This window comes from Zootoca vivipara, chromosome 1, assembly GCF_965207765.1.
Source record: "Zootoca vivipara chromosome 1, rZooViv2.hap1.1, whole genome shotgun sequence".
In the NCBI taxonomy this organism is placed as follows: Eukaryota; Metazoa; Chordata; class Lepidosauria; order Squamata; family Lacertidae; genus Zootoca; species Zootoca vivipara.
Window position 1 is genome coordinate 128441394 of NC_142582.1, and position 16399 is coordinate 128457792.

General features: G+C 46.5%; 1 protein-coding gene across 22 annotated transcripts in view; it reads left to right on the plus strand.

The window, feature by feature from the left end:
• The window catches only part of KTN1 (kinectin 1), a 98215-nt gene that overhangs the window by 57441 nt on the left and 24375 nt on the right, over positions 1–16399 (plus strand). For 7 of the 22 annotated variants that reach the window (XM_035103800.3, XM_060271034.2, XM_060271031.2 and 4 more), the window contains exons 18-27: positions 1469–1537; positions 4114–4148; positions 4607–4697; positions 6014–6082; positions 7656–7693; positions 8447–8537; positions 8704–8772; positions 12807–12844; positions 15841–15931; positions 16035–16103. In XM_035103800.3, the coding sequence (XP_034959691.2) occupies positions 1469–1537; positions 4114–4148; positions 4607–4697; positions 6014–6082; positions 7656–7693; positions 8447–8537; positions 8704–8772; positions 12807–12844; positions 15841–15931; positions 16035–16103 (660 nt within the window). The remainder of the gene's footprint in view (positions 1–1468; positions 1538–4113; positions 4149–4606; positions 4698–6013; positions 6083–7655; positions 7694–8446; positions 8538–8703; positions 8773–12806; positions 12845–15840; positions 15932–16034; positions 16104–16399) is intronic. The other 15 variants (XM_060271026.2, XM_088674431.1, XM_060271040.2 and 12 more) reach the window with 4 other exon arrangements.

The window sequence follows — 16399 nt, forward strand, 5'->3', positions numbered from 1 at the left end:
GTAGCAGCACAGCGTCCCAAAAACAAATGGAGATGCGGATTGAAAAAATTGCTGCCAGTGATGCAGGAAAGAAAAGTGAGGTGTCTCATCACAAAATTGTGGCTCGGCATGAAGTGAGCAGAGGGGCACTGCAGTGTCTATGCAGATCCCAGTGCTAAGAAGCTTCTGAAATGAGTGGGGATTTCAATACAGTGCTACCTTGGAAGTCGAACGGAATCCATTCTGGAAGTCCGTTTGACTTCCAAAATGTCCAGAAACTAAGGCGCAGCTTCCGATTGGCTGCAGGAAGCTCCTGCACGCAATTGGAAGCCACGCCAGATGTTTGCGTTCCAAAGAATGTTCACAAACCGAAACCCTCACTTCCGGGTTTGCGGTGTTCGGGACCCAAAACATTCGACTCACAAGGCGTTCAGGATCCAAGATACGACTGTATGAGCAAAAGTATACCCTGAGTTTGATTAGCATCCCCTCCTTATTTATATTTTTAATCAGGGGACTTAAGGTCTAAACTGCGTGTTATGATATTCAATATTTTTAAAAGTGTGCTTAAACTGAACCCTTTTATTTTGAGGAAAAAGTAGCTGCAGGACATATGATCCAGAAAATGCTCCAATCCAGATCAGGCTTGCAGGGTTCCCTGCTGGAGAATTATGATACCCAGAGGTGCTGTTCACAGCAGTGCTGCTAGTAGAGGGCAGGATTTCTCCCAAATGCTAGATTTGCTTCCACTTGCTAGACCTTTAGGATGTTTTTTTTGGGAGGGGGGATCCTAGTCTACCCCCTTCCCTGGTTCCCTAGTTTATTCTAGTTCTTTCTTTGAGCAGCCCTCCCTTCTGGCTTGATGCTGTTGAAATGTGATCTCCTGCATTCAGGAAGAAGGTCCAGAGCTCAGTTGTGGATCATCTGTTTTGCATGCAGAAAGTCCTTGCTTCAATCCTTGGCACCTCCAGGTTCAGGACCTTCCTTCCCCTTCTGAACTCCTGGAGAATTGCAAGCAATACTGAGCTAGATGGGCCCAGTGGTCTGATTTGCCATAAGGCAGCTTCATATGTTCAGTGTCTCTTTCCACCCCATCCCCCAAGATCAAATTTGTACTTCCTCCCCTTATTCCTTCTGCTCCATCAAAGCACTTTCCCCTGTGTTCAAAGCACTTCACATAGGCTATTCCAGTAAATCTGTGCAAAGTGCCCTTTGGGATCGCCTGGAGCAAGCTGGTATCGCCATAAGCGGGTTAAAGCGAAGCCCCTTCCTAGAAGTGCTATCATCATCATCATGGTGGCGATCCACTCTTTTCAATTCAATGGATAGATAGCCAACCCGAACAGGAACCGGGACTCTCTTAACATTTCTGTCAATTGCTGTTCATCAGAACCACCGTTTCTCTTCCAATAACACAAAGAAAATTGCAGGAGCAATGTCTGGGTACAGAATTCCGAACTGACAGTGCCGTCTGGTGATTTCATTTCAGGTTCTAAAGGATCAAAACAAAGCGCTGCAGTTGGAAGTTCAGAAGCTGCAGGCTCTCTTGTCTGAGCAGGTATGGCAGACAAATTCCTGCTAATAATACTATCTTTGTTCAGAAATGGCTGTTGATGTAGATGCAGCTGATTTTGTGGGTTGGATGTGGGAGCCAGCAGAGGGGTTAAAGGATGTTTATCCTGTGTCTTCCAGTTGCTTATAGAGCTGAGTTTGGAACTACTTCTAGTTAGGATGCCGTGCTCCCCCCCCCCCAAACAACATCACACCTGAGAAGGGAGGTTATATGCTCAGAAATCTAGTATCTAATTCGAATTCTGGAGCTGTCTTTGGTGGTGGACAATACTTGCTTGGTTAAGTGAGCTCCACTCCCCAGTTAACTTATTCAGTATTTCAGGAGGACAGGATGCAGATCCACACCCAACTCACATTTAAAACACATGACTTCCTCCAAAGAATCCTGGGAACAGCAGTTTGCCAAAGGTGCTGGGAATTGTAGCTCTGGGTAAAGCTGTAGTTCTCAGGATTCTTTGGGGGAAGTCATGTGCTTTAAATGGCATGGTGCAGATCTGCCAAATAGTTAAGCTTAAAAAAAATCATATTTTTTTTTTTGAAAAAGTGGGGCATAAATGTTTGTGCCTGCTCTTGTCCTTTGCTTTTGTATCTAGATTGGTATTACAGTATTTGCTGCATGTTTATGCGTGGTGTTTGGAATAGACTGGTAAAGGGTGCAAGATCTTGACGATTTCACCATTTATTAACAATTTTTTAATGCTCCTTAATATGCATGATCCATAAGCTATTTATGTAATACTGTATATTAATGAATTAATTACATGATAAATTAATTGGAAAATAAGATTCTGGTCCTCCCATGGGCATAGTTAGAATGCATGCAGCAAAAAGCATCCCCATATAATATCCAGTCTTTTTCTCTTAATTATACAACTTCAGGGTAGGAAGCAGCCAAATGGATTCCCCACTTCATTTGGCCACTATTTCTTCATTTGGCCAAAATAAAAAAAATCATTCCAGCAGCACCTTAGAGACCAACTAAGTTTGTCATTGGTATGAGCTTTCGTGTGCATGCACACTTCTTCAGATACACTGAAGCAGAAGTCACCAGATGCTTATATATAGTGAGAGGGTGGGGAGGGGTATTACTCCCTCCTTGTGGTGGGAGTGGGTGATTGACTGATAGCTGTTGACGACTGTTAATGGCTGCAATTGGTCTTGCATGAGAAAGCAAGGGGTGAGATGGCTAAAGATAGCTTTATCATGTATAATGAGAGAAGAATCCAATGTCTCTATTCAGACCAAGTCTCTCCATGATTTTAAGCTTGGTAATAAGTTGCAGTTAAGCAACTTCTCTTTCCAGTCTTTTGTAATAAGAATTTGGCCACTAATTCCGGCATTGGAAGGGGTTGGACTAAATCAGATGTTTTGGCCTACAACTCCCATGATCCCTAGCTAACAGGACCAGTGGTTGGGGAAGATGGGAATTGTAGTCCAAAACATCTGGAGGGCCGAAGTTTGGGGATGCCTGGACTAGATGACTCTTGGGGTGTCTTCCAACTCTACGATTCTATGATTCTTACCCTCTCACAATACCATTGTGTCTTTGGGGGACCGGGGGAGTTGGAGTAAACAATCTGAAATATACAAAAATGACGCATGCACATTGAGAACATCTGGGCCCAACAACTCTTTGGAACACACTAATAGGCTTTTCGTGCTTCGCAAATGCCAGCGGTGCTCTAGGTGATGTTTTCAGTAATGGATACCTTTAGTTGCTTATGCAGTACAGTACTGTATTACAATATTCAGATGGGTGAACAATACTGTGATAATCAAGGTTGCTGCTTCCTTGGCCAGGGTGGAGAGCACCAGCTGCTTGTGTCATCTACTAGATCTTGCTGAATAGGCCAGACATCAGTGGTAGGTCTTTGGTGCAGGGTCTGAGTAAACCTTAGCTTTACTCTTTCCTTGGATAACAAGAGGGTTTGGTTTGCATTTGAGGCTCAGGGGCTGGGAATGGAGATGTTGGGGTCACCGAATGTCTTGCCTGCTCCAGATGGCAGGGCATAAGCCCCTCTGATCTCAGGCTACCTGACCTAGAAATGGTTGTTTTGGTGCGGGACTACAATGCTGCTGCTACCATCAGCTAGCTCGAAAGGGAGCATTTTGGGAGCAAGAGTTCTTTCGGCTTCTTTGATATCCTTGCCCTTCACTTCTGCCACTAAGGAGCAGCCACATTTGGGTGCACATGTCCTGCAAATGCAGCCGGCCAAGTTGGCTCTTGCCAACGTCTATGCAACAATATCCCATTGTAAGTAACTGGGAGATATCTCCAACATAGTCTTACTCAGAGTAGACCCATTCAAATTACTGGACCTAAGTGACCCGTGTCCATCAATTCCAATGGGTCTTCCTTGGTCTGCCGCAGAGCTCATCGTTTTATTTGCTACAATAGTTTAACTCCGGGGTCGGCAAAGCTGGCCCTCACGGCTTTTCTGCATCGGCACTTCAGAGAATCAGCACAAATGCAAACAGCCGGATTCTGAGCAGCTCTCTTGCTCGCTAGAGCTGCAAACCAGCATTAAGCATGACTTCTCTCTCTTTCTCTCCTGCTTTCAGACTAATAAGGATTTGTTGGAGCAAATGGAAAGAAGGTAAGAGCTGGGGCAGTAGGTAGCCTCTCATTTATTTCACAAGCAAACTTTTTTTTACCAAGCAAAAAGAGCAGCTAATCTTACTAAGAATAATAAATCTGTAGGTGTTTTGTGCTAAGTACCTGCAGCCTGGCAGGGGGAGGACCCCATACCTCTGTGCTAAGGTGCACGCTTGACATGGAGAGGGTCCCAGGTTCCATCCCTAGCATTTCCAGTTAACAGGTTTTCAGTACCTGGTCTGGGAACAACCTCTCTGCCTAAGACACCCCGAGAATCATCATCTGCTAAATGAGACAGTGCAGGCCTAAACGACTCTCATTTTAAGGCTGCTTCGTATGTTCTTGCTTGCTCACCAAGCAAGGAAATACATCCATACAAATGAACATAGGATTGTCGTCCTGGTAGCACCAGTTGGTTTTGAGTTGAAGTTCATAACATCCTTTTCAACTCCTCCTCAGCATGACAGACAAGGATGACAAAATAAAGACGGTTGAGGAACTCCTTGAAGCTGGACTCATAGAGATGGCAAATAAAGAAGACGAGCTAAAGGTAAACTCTCTTCTTAAGAGTCAGGCGTGCCCAGTGCATGAACAGTGTGGCATTGCGTGCTAATACAGTGTGTCTCGCTCCACCACGGGGTAGCTACATGCCCGGATTATAGCAACAGCAGCTGCTGCTTCACTTTTGTCCCAAGCTCCCCTTTTCCTCTGTTCTGTCTCTCCATAGCTGTCCTGCCTCAGTTGCTCTGTTCTCCTCCCCACTCTCTCTGGAAAAATATTGGACTAATCCAGCAACTCGGCTTAGGTCGAGGGACAGTGAAAGACTGGCAAAGGAAGAGGACTACCTCAGCCCCATCTTGAGTCCAGTCACAGAATTCATTAAATATCTTATACAGCAGGAGGTGGAAGTCAGCTACTGAAGATCTTACTGAATGCGACAGTGGCAGACCCATGTTTTGTAGTCTATAAAGGGAGGGGACCATGATGGAGTACCGCAGCTGCACCAAATTCCAGATATAGTCGTACCTTGGAAGTCAAACGGAATCCGTTCCGGGAGTTCGTTCGACTTCCAAAACTTTCTGAAATCAAAGCGCAGCTTCTGATTAGCTGCAGGAAGCTCCTGCAGCCAATCGGAAGCCCCGTTGGACGTTCAGGTTCCAAAGAACGTTCACAAACTGGAACAGTCACTTCCGGGTTTGCGGTGTTCAGGAGCCAAAATGTCCGAGTACCAAGGCATTCGGGATTCAAGGTACGACTGTAATCTCTGTCTGAAAAGCAGCACAAGCTTTTTCCAGTTGCAGTCCCTTTAAGAATGTAGTTATGGACTGGAATCTTACAGGGCAAGCTTTTTTCCTCTGGCTTTCTTCTTTCTACACTTGAGAAAAGTGAAAGCCTTCAGCGTAAGGTAACAACCATCCATTCAGACTCTCCCGCCTGACCCATTGGTACTTGTCTTTAAGGAGCTTGTGATGCTTAGATCTTGGGAGTGAAGCGCTTCCTTTGACCTGCTTATTCTGTTTGGGCTGGGTAAATGCTGCTGAGCTCCTTGCAGGCTGAAACCCAAGGGCACATATCAGTGGATAGGAGGACTAGGACAGACTTTTCCTGAGATGTTTCACAGGGTGAGAACCACCACTTTAAAGGTTTTATTCTTGAGGAGAGATGCTAGGGTACAAAACCAAGATTATGTCAGGAAAGGGACCCAGCCATGTAAACCGTGACTTCCACACGTTAAAAATGTTGTCAGGTAAGTCAGCAGCGATAATAGAATGTTGTTCTTGGCAAATGTATCACTTTCCTTTTTGTGGTTGCAATTAACTATTCCAAAGTGTCAATACTGTGTTGAAAATGTTTTCCTCTTAAAAGGCACTGAGAACAGAGAACGCATCCTTGAAAAGTGAAGTTGAAAATCTGCAGAGGGTACAAACAGAGCAGGTACGTTGCCTTGGTTTTGTTCTGTTAAGAAAGGTCTTCAAATTGGTTGCTGTTAAGTCAATCCCTGTCGGAGGATTTCGCCTGAAATTGCTGCTTCCATTTTGCAATGTGCCTCATTGTTTTTGCCTTGCGCTTTTTGTTCAGTTGGATTTCAAAGAATTGGGGCCTTGAAGAGTTAACTGCTGACATTACTGCAGTCTGCTAACCCCTGTAAATAAATGCCTTCACAAATGTCTTACTCCACACGAGCAGAGGAATAGTATAAAGAGCCAGTGTGGTGTAGTGGTTAAGAGTGGTAGACTTGTAATCTGGGGAGCCGGGTTCGCGTCTCCACTCCTCCACATGCAGCTGCTGGGGGACCTTGGGCTAGTCACACTTCTCTGAAGTCTCTCAGCCCCACTCACCTCCCAGGGTGTTTGTTGTGGGGGAAGAAGGGAAAGGAGATTGTTAGCCACTTTGAGACTCCTTCGGGTAGTGATAAAGCGGGATATCAAATCCAAACTCCTCCTCCTCCTCTTCTTCTTCTTCTAAAGAGACGCTCTCAGAAGATCTCCGTGGCCTACTTCCATGATTAGAAAGATTGCATGTGATTGTTTATGCGTAAACGGCAGTTGCAATTATGTCGACATTAGCCCTTGTGTGACAGGTGATGCAAATATTGCTGCTGCTTAATCCGATCTAAAAATATAATTGACCAACATTCTAATCTGTGGATACCCTTTACATCAGCAAAGCTAGCGAGAGGTGATGCCACCTGTTCCAAGTTCAGCCCTCCATCCTTTGAAGCCCTTTCAAAGCAAGGCGAAGGTTTCTCTAAACTTGGAAGTGGTCGCTGTGACTTTCTGCAAGTCCTACCCCAGCACTGCTGGCCCTGGAGCAGCCATTGACTCTTGATGCAGTTCTGCTTGCAGGGTTTGTCCTTGTTGACAAAGGGAGAAGGGGTTTAATGTCGCAAACTTGTCAACATCTTTGGAGAAGTCAAACAAGTGAGCCAAGCCACATGTGGGAAAATAGGCAGCCGTCCAAGTCATTGACCCAGTTGGGCTTGTGGAAAGGCTGCATTCAGCCTTGAGCTGGGTTGTTGACTGTCTTCAGAGTGTAAGCAGAACTCGTCGGTCAAGCCATGCAAAGGTAAAACCTTTGGCCATGCAGCAAAGTTCCACACTTTCTAGCATTGCAGAAGAAGGGAAATTGTGGGTCTCAGCGAAATTCCATTAGAACAGGAGCTTCCAAAGTATCCTTCATAGAATCATAGAGTTGGAAGAGACCACAAGGGCCATCCAGTCCAACCCCCTGCCAAGCAGGAAACGCCATCAAAGCATTCCTGACAGAAGCTGCCCTACCTCTCTTTGGTGAGGACACCTGTATTCCTCAAGCTTACTCTTAAATTTTGCAAAGAACTAATTACAGGTGCTGCAAAATGCTACAGTTTAGTCCGATTAAAACAATAGGACTGATTAGCTCTCCAAAACGAATTGCATCAGCAAAGTTGGTGAGAGCTGGTACCATCAGCTAGATCCAGTATTCTGACTTCCTCTCTAAACATCCGTCCTCCTTGCTTTTGTTCCCCAAGGTTTCCTTTGCAACGTTGGTGGAAGAATTACAAAAAGTGTAAGTAGAAGCACGTTTCCTTTTCTTCAGTTTGAAAGCCCTCTTTACCCTTATGTTTCTGTTATCCACGAAGCCTGTGGGGGCAGGCTTTTACTACAGAAGCGCCCAGACTTTAGAATGTAATCTGTGCAGTGGGATGTTCGAAGTTGCTGCATTTGACTCTTCAGAAGAAACCATGATTGTGAAATGAAGGGCTTCAGGGTGCAGCCTAAATTCAGGCTCCTGCCAAGCTTGACAACGGGGGTGGAAGGGAGGAGGACAGGTAGATCACTTCACTATTCAGGAGCTAGTACAGTAGTCAGAACTAGAGCAGACCCAATGCTGTCATGTGACCATAATGGAGCCAACTTGGGATCCAGCTTTTGGGCTTTCCTTTTTAAAGTCCCAGGGAGCTTTCAAGTTGGGTGCCAATAGCTGCACGGACATTGGGTGAAAACCTAACCTTGTTTTAAAACCAGAAAGAATGTCCTGCGGTAATAGTAGCAGTGCTGTATTCTTTGAAGAAATTGCTTTTCTTTAAACAGAAGTTTCTCTAACAGCAGATGCCACCCTACTCTTTCAGTTGTGAATCAGTTTACTTTATACCTAAAAAATACCAACTTGATGCTTGCTCTGATTCGTTTGGGCAGTATTGCATTATATTCCTCAGCAACTTCCTGGAGCATTTCTTTCCCACCCTGCGCAAATGCTTCCCACCCTTCCAATGCTGTTTCTTAACCCCTCTACTCTTTTCTCTCTCTCTCTTGGCTAAAGAATTAGTGAGAAGGATGGGAAAATCAAGTCTGTGGAGGAACTGCTTCAGGCTGAGGTCCTTAAAGTTGCCACCAAGGAAAAAACTGTCCAGGTTGGTGCTGGATCTGCCGTGCGCTGCCTTTTGTGTGTGTGTGTTTGTGTGTTTGCCATTGCATTGCCCTTCTTGTGGTCGAATTTTTCGCACCCTTCATTTTTCTCATTTTTGTGGGATGTGTTGTCTCCATTGTACAACCTTGTCTTGTTTTGTCATTGAAAAGGGTTTGGCACAGGAAATAGAGGCCCTGAAAGAAGAAATAGGAAAGGCCCAGCTTGGAAAGGACACACAGGTAAAGTGGTATTGAGCTGGCAGCTGGAGGGGGAGTCCTTTGCTTTGCAGTCTTCCTCTTCCTGCAGTATGGCTCCTCCTTTCCTATCTGTTGGGGGGGGGGCTCTTGCTGGGAGAGGCCTGGCTTTTTCATGCATTGCCATTGAACCCAGAGGAGGCTGGGCCACTGGGTTAAGGGGGTGCTGCCCCACCAACATCAGCCAGACCCCACCTGCCTGCCTTCCGACTTACATCCAGTCCAGGAGGTGGCATTGACTGCCATCTTAGCCTCAGTGTTGCCCTTGTAGAACTGAGCATCAAGAAGGATGGAGACAAGACCAGAATTTGCTTATTCTTCCTGCCATTGGCTGTTAGCTGCCCTTACCTTTTGTGCCCTCTGCCTTGTGCCCTGTTAGTCCCTGGTGGGCACCAGCTGCCACTGATTGAACCATGAGATATATGTCTTAATCAATTAAACATTCAGATTAACGATTAAAAGCCTGTCTCGGCGAAAGAGGCATTCTCAGCTAATCCGCCAGGCGGCTTGTTAAAAGGAAATCAAAATTTACGAGCGCATAATAAAACTGCGAGTGATTTGTTTCACAGTGCGGTTTGAAAGCCTCTGCACCCACGTTTAAGCAGTCTCCTCTGCCTGGTTGCATGCACAAGCTTTGAGGAACTGATTTCACATTGCGTCCGAAACAGTCCCAGGAGTTTCCGCTGCGTAGAGTAAGGACTGCAGTCGTATGCACACCCTTGGGGAGACAGCCCTGTTTAAGTTCCTGGGAGTGACTTCAGACCATACATGTCATCTACCTCAGTATTGTCCACTCTCTGGGATCTCGGCAGTGGCCTTTTCCTCCACCTGTTACCTAATTATTTGTCTGGAGAGACCAGAGTTAAAGCCTGTCCCCGCCCACAACCTGCGAAGCACATGGGCTACAGCTGAATTGCCACAGCACTCCCTTCCCTTCATGCACAGCCCTGCAATCCTTAGCCAAGCAGTGGTTGTTATCTTACCCTTACACTGACCACTTGCAAAGTCGTCTTGGCACCTGTCAGGAGCTGAGCAAAGCACCCTGGGGCATTGCCTAGAATTCCCTGCCAGATGCAGAGAGCCCCATGGCAGGAATACACATCTATGTGGAAATAGTTTCAGCAGGAAGAAGCTTTCAAAACTTATTTTTATTACTATGTACAGTCATACCTTGGATCCCGAACGCCTTGTGACTCGAACGTTTTGGCTCCCGAATGCCGCAAACCCGGAAGTGAGTGTTCTGGTTTGCAAATGTTCTTTGGAACCCGAACATCCGGCGTGGCTTCCGCAGCTTCCAACTGAGTGCAGGGAGTTCCTGCAGCCAATCGGAAGCTGCACCTTGGTTGTCAGAACGTTTTTGGAAGTCAAACGGACTTCCGGAATGGAAGTTGTCGTTTGACAACCAGGGTACGACTGTATTAAATTTGTACACTGCCCTATACCCGTAGATCTCGGGGTGGTTCGAAACCACTGGAGTTACGTGTCCAAGAGTATAGCACCCTCTTAGAATCATAGCATTGGAGCTCAACTTTATTTTCTTTTTGGAGGGGGAACAACGTATTGGGCTACATAGAGCATATTTGGTCTCGCCATGAAATGTTGCTTTCTTAATTTGTTACGGAAGAGGGCACCGTGAGGTGAGCTTGGCTTCTCTGAAAGCAGGGCTTCGGGGGGGGGGGCTTGGCTTCCAGATAATGCCCCGTTTTCCTTGGGGGGAGGCACCCATGAAGCTTGATCTTTTCTGCCTCACTGTGTGCTGTGTTCATAGGTTCATACGCAGGTTTAGGGCCATAGGAGGCGTTTTATATATTCAGGGGTAAATAAACGTAATAATTTTAAAAAATAAAATAAATGGCAGCCGGCACATTAGTTTGGGTGGTTGGTGCATGAGGGCGTAAAGCATGGGAGTGTTGAATGGGGCAAGTGTGTGAGCAAGGGGCCTCTGGCATCTAGCTGAGCCTGTAGCTTTAGAACGCCCTTGCTCTTCCTTCTGAACTGCGTGGATTCCTTGTCATCCCAGGAGGTGTCTTCACTATTACTTACTCTCCCGTCTTAGGCAGTGTGAACTGTTGCTCTCTCTGCAGCATTTGAACATATGCAGCTAAGGGCCTCGAAGCCACATGGTGGCATTTATTGGGCGGCCAATACCGTGTTTCTCACATTATAAGTCATGTCTTATATTAATTTTTTCCTGAAAAAAACACAGCATGGCTTATTTTCAAGGGATGTCTTAATTAAAAAATAAGTACCGGTACCGGTATCTGTGCAGACGACAGACCTGCTCCCACCGGGTCTTCGCGCGCGGCAGGCAGAGGCTGCAGCCGGGTCCTGGGGCTGCGCGCGCGGCAGGCAGAGGCTGCAGCCGGGTCCTGGGGCTGCGCGCGCGGCAGGCAGAGGCTGCAGCCGGGTCCTGGGGCTGCGCGCGCGGCAGGCAGAGGCTGCAGCCGGGTCCTGGGGCTGCGCGCGCGGCAGGCAGAGGCTGCAGCCGGGTCCTGGGGCTGCGCGCGCGGCAGGCAGAGGCTGCAGCCGGGTCCTGGGGCTGCGCGCGCGGCAGGCAGAGGCTGCAGCCGGGTCCTGGGGCTGCGCGCGCGGCAGGCAGAGGCTGCAGCCGGGTCCTGGGGCTGCACGCGCGGCAGGCAGAGGCTGCAGCCGGGTACTGGGGCTGCGCGCGCTGCGCGCTGAGGCTGCAGCCGGGTCCCGGGTGTCCGTGCGCAAAGGCTACAGCCGGGTTCTGGGGCTGCACGCGCTGCGCGCTGAGGCTGCAGCCAGGTCTCGGGGGTTAACGCGGCAGCAGCAACCCTTCTTTGCCACAGACCTTCTTCCACCACCCGGTACGGCTTATTTTCGAGGTATGCCTTATATTTTTCCACCTCAGGAAAATCCTGCCATGCCTTATTTTGTAGGGATGCCTTAAAATATGAGAAACACGGTACAAGTGTTGCACTTGCGGTCTTAAGATTGCTTTGTGGGAAATCCTGACATACTGCATCTTCTCCCTTGGCCATTCTAGCTCTTCATCTTGGGACTAAAATCCAGAGAAGGGGGAGAAATAGATACTCGAGTCCAGGGTTTCCCAAACTTGGGTCCCCAGCTGTTTTTGGACTACAGTTCCCATCATCCCTGACCACTGGTCCTGCTGGCTAGGGTTGATGGGAGTTGTAGTCCAACAACAGCCGGAGACCCAGGTTTGGGACTTTGCCCTAGTCCCTTTCTTCCATCAACCCCAAGCTGGACTTTGTTCTGTTACTATAAAAGCCCTTTTGACCCAAACCTGGCTCTGGCATAGTCATCTCACTAAAAGTTTTTAATTGTATTAGCGAGATAAAACTTGACCTTGATTTCAGAGGTGGCAATGCATGCCAGTGGTTAAAGCAGCCTTTCTCCACCTTGGGTCCCCAGGTGTTATTGAGCTACAACTCCCTTCATCTCTGACCACTGGTCATACTAGCTGTGGGCGATGGGGGTTGTAGCCCTACAGTTTCTGCAATACCCAAGACTGGGAAGGGATGGGTTAGAGTGTGATGCTTTAACTTTCAAACCTTAATTCCTTCAAGCTGGTCTTAGCCTCTGGATGGCCTTAAAACAATCTGTTATCTCTCTGGGCTGCAGATCCTCCGGACTGTGAGACTGGAAGGACAGTGGCTAATCTCCTGACATTTGGGAATAGCAATAGCAAGTTAAAGATGTGTTGATTTAATGCATTTAAAATACTTGTGCTCATATCTGCATTCAAAATGGCTTAAAGAAACAAGAGCTTTTCCTAATAGTGATTTGAAATGTGAAAGAAAAGATATAGGCAGATTATTGGACCATAGAGTTTAACCCCTTTCAGTTACTTCTAGAAATTCACATTTCTTCTTCTTCAGGGGCTACTTCTCTTTTTGCATCTTTTTTGATAAATGGGCCATTGGTTTGTTATCCTCAGATCTAATACTTTTGAGGGGTATAGGGGCATTGCTGTTTACGTTTACTTAGTACTTCTTTTCAGAATAACTCTGTGTTGTGTACTCTTTCTGTAGATATCAGCTGCCCAGGAAGTCAGAGATCTTCAGAATCTGTAAGTGTTTTTTGCTCGTTTATAAAACTGCAGGTGTCCTTGTTAACATGATAATGGTGTGTTTTTTTCTACAGGTGCCTTTTTGTAACTGAGCTTGATTTATGAGCAAACAGCTCTAGAATCTGAGAACTTCTTAACCTGCCTTCAATCTCTGAATTGGATTGTGTGCTTTGAGGTTAATCTAAGGCTAAGACTTTAAAAGCAAGGGGAAAGCACTAAGACAATTTTGGCATTAGATAAATTGCCATTTTCTGTAACAAAGAGCACCAGTACGTGGAGATTTTGCATCCAACTTAGGGAGTTGGATCAAGGGGTTCAGAATACTGTTAACTATTTCAGTTGGTTTCTGATCATGTGGATTGCGGTCGGTGCTGCATAAGCAGAGAGTCCCCCTGTTTAGTCCTTGGCGATTCCACTTAAAAGGATCTTGGGTTGCTGAGCTGGCGAAAGATCCTGCAGCTTTGTGCATTAGTATGAGCTTCAAGGAGTAGTAGCATCACAATAAACTGAAAACAACATATGGCTATACATTTTCTTTGCACTTATTGTTCCAAAGCATGAACAGCAACAAAAAGCACCGATGTGCCCCATAGAGTTCGTCTGCCAGCATATTCTTGTAATAAGCTAATTTGATAATACCATTGTTCTAGTTACAGGTAGGTAGCCGTGTTGGTCTGAGTCAAAGCAAAATAAAAAATTTTCCTTCAGTAGCACCTTGTTGTTGTTGTTGTTGTTGTTTAGTCGTTTAGTCGTGTCCGACTCTTCGTGACCCCATGGACCAGAGCACGCCAGGCACTCCTGTCTTGCACTGCCTCCCGCAGTTTGGTCAAACTCATGTTCGTAGCTTCGAGAACACTGTCCAACCATCTTGTCCTCTGACGTCCCCTTCTCCTAGTGCCCTCAATCTTTCCCAACATCAGGGTCTTTTCCAAGGATTCTTCTCTTCTCATGAGGTGGCCAAAGTATTGGAGCCTCAGCTTCACGATCTGTCCTTCCAGGGAGCACTCAGGGCTGATTTCCTTAAGAATGGATAGGTTTGATCTTCTTGCAGTCCATGGGACTCTCAAGAGTCTCCTCCAGCACCATAATTCAAAAGCATCAATTCTTCGGCGATCAGCCTTCTTTATGGTCCAACTCTCACTTCCATACATCACTACTGGGAAAACCATAGCTTTAACTATACGGACCTTTGTCGGCAAGGTGATGTCTCTGCTTTTTAAGATGCTGTCTAGGTTTGTCAGATAGCTGAAGAAGTGTGCATGCACACGAAAGCTCATACCAAAATATAAACTTAGTTGGTCTTTAAGGTGCTACTGAAGGAATTTTTTTATTTTGATAATACCATTGTCATGATATACCATTCCCCCCCATCCATTCAAAAAGGGCTGTTTAAAATAAACATAAATTGATAGCTGCTGCATAAAAATAGCAATGGCAAAAAAACGGGGGGGGGGGAGAGATCACAATGTTAGGATCTCTTACTTGCGAGTAGGACCCTGGCAGAGACACATGCCCGACTGGCAGGTTCTGTCCCTCCTTGTCGATTGTTCGGGAGCTTCAAAAGCATTCTTCAGCCCAAACATCGAAGCGACTGATGCCAAGAAACATAAGCACACTTACGGATCCGCAGAATTTGCGCAGTTGCGTAACAGAACTCAGTAGCTCAGCATTTGGCCAATCTACTTTATTTACATATAATCATACACGGAGCACTGCAACATGGCTCCTTCTCTCTCTAGCATCAGGCAGCCAAAAGAAAGAACAAAAGACAATAGTCCCACTTCAGGAAACACAGTAACACAAACATCCTGTTTTCGTCACGTCCGACTCTGTGGAATGAAAACATACACTATCATGCGATAGACAACAATCCCATGACAGCAGGCACGGGGAATGAATCTTCAACACACAACGCCCTTCCACTTTTTTTAAAAAAAACACAAACCAAATTCCAGCTAAGAATCCACAGAGTCATAAAAATTCCAAAGCATAACCTCCTAAATTCAGTTCAGCATAAACCAATAAAATCAAAATGCTCAGCGGCACAAATAAAATAAGCCGTATCACTGCCTAAGGTCATAAGAAGTGCCTGCCGGATCAGGGCAGTGGTTCATTTAATCTGGCATCCTGTTCTCACGGTGGCTGAGCAGATGCCTATGGATAGCCCCAAAGCAGGATTCGAGCAACTCTCCTCCTGCAGTTTCCGGTAACTGGCATTCAGGGGGCATTTCTGCCTCCAGCTGTCGAGGCAGAGCAAGCCGCCATGACTGGCAGCTGAAAATAGCTCCCTCCTCCATAAGTCATCTAAGGTAGTGGTTCTCACTGCCTCCTGTGGGAGCAAGTTCCATAGTTCCAACTTAGCGCTGTGTGAAGAAGTACTTCGCTTTATCTGTCCGTAATTGTCCAACGTCCAATTTTGCTGGATGTCTACAAGTTCTAGTGTTAGAACTAGGAAATGCTTGCCTCTCAAAATGCTTTCCAGGACAGGAATATTTTGGCCCTTTCCTAAAGAAGAAAGTGGAGAGTGCCAGCCAGACAACAAGGCCTTTAAAAACCACAAGAGTTCTGCTTTGGCACATAATTTTGTTGTCGTCGTACTTCTGCTTCTATCCATTGAACTCCCGCATGCTATGGGCCTGAATTATGTCTATGCTCTGCCTCCACAGTCAGAGGCAGTAATGCGTCTAGGTATCAGTTGCTACAAACCGCAGAAGGGGGAAATGTTCTTGCAGGTTTCCCGCAGGCATCTCGGTGGCCAGTCCGAGAACAGGGTGCTGGTCTAGATGGGCCACTGGCCTGATCCAGCAGGCTCTTCTTGTGTTCTTATGGGCAGACAGAACAAAAGACCTTGACCCACGTTATAAATGCTGGCCAGTTTCAAGGCAACTGCACAGTAACACAGTGGCGGCACACCAAAAGCTTCTAATGACATCTTTTGACTATTTTTTTTGCCTGTGTTAAATGAGACTTTTCTCTTCTTGTGCTTCCTCTTGCAGATTGAAGAGGAAAGAGGAGCAGGTGACAAGTATGGAGGTGTCGTTGAGAGAAAAGGAGAGTGAGATTGCCAAGAAAGGAGAATGGCTTCAGGTAAAGTCTTGCAAAGTGCTGAAAGCTCTCTTGGAGCCTACAAGGGTACAGAGTTTGCATGTTTGAGCTGGTGTCCTTTCTCCCTTAAAAAAAATGCCCATAGGGACAACAGGATACGCTGCAGCACTTGAACAACAAAGTCAAGGAACTCGAGCAGCTGAACTCTCAGCAGGTGGGGGGCTACTTGCTGTGCTTCCTGTCCTTCCTTTCAGAGTTTGTTTAATGCACCCTAAAGCTTTTGCCGGGAAAGGCAACACCTTAGTGACAGAGCACCTGTGCTGCTGACAAAAGGTCCCAGGTTTACTCCCCAATATCTTCAGGTGGGAACAAGACACACTACCCTCAGCAAACCCCGGAGAGCCTCTTCCAGTCAGTGTTCACGATACTGAGCTTCATGAATCAAGGGTCTGACTGAGTATAAGGGAGCTTCTTGCATTCCTATCCTTGCCCTATCTAAGCAGTCATAAC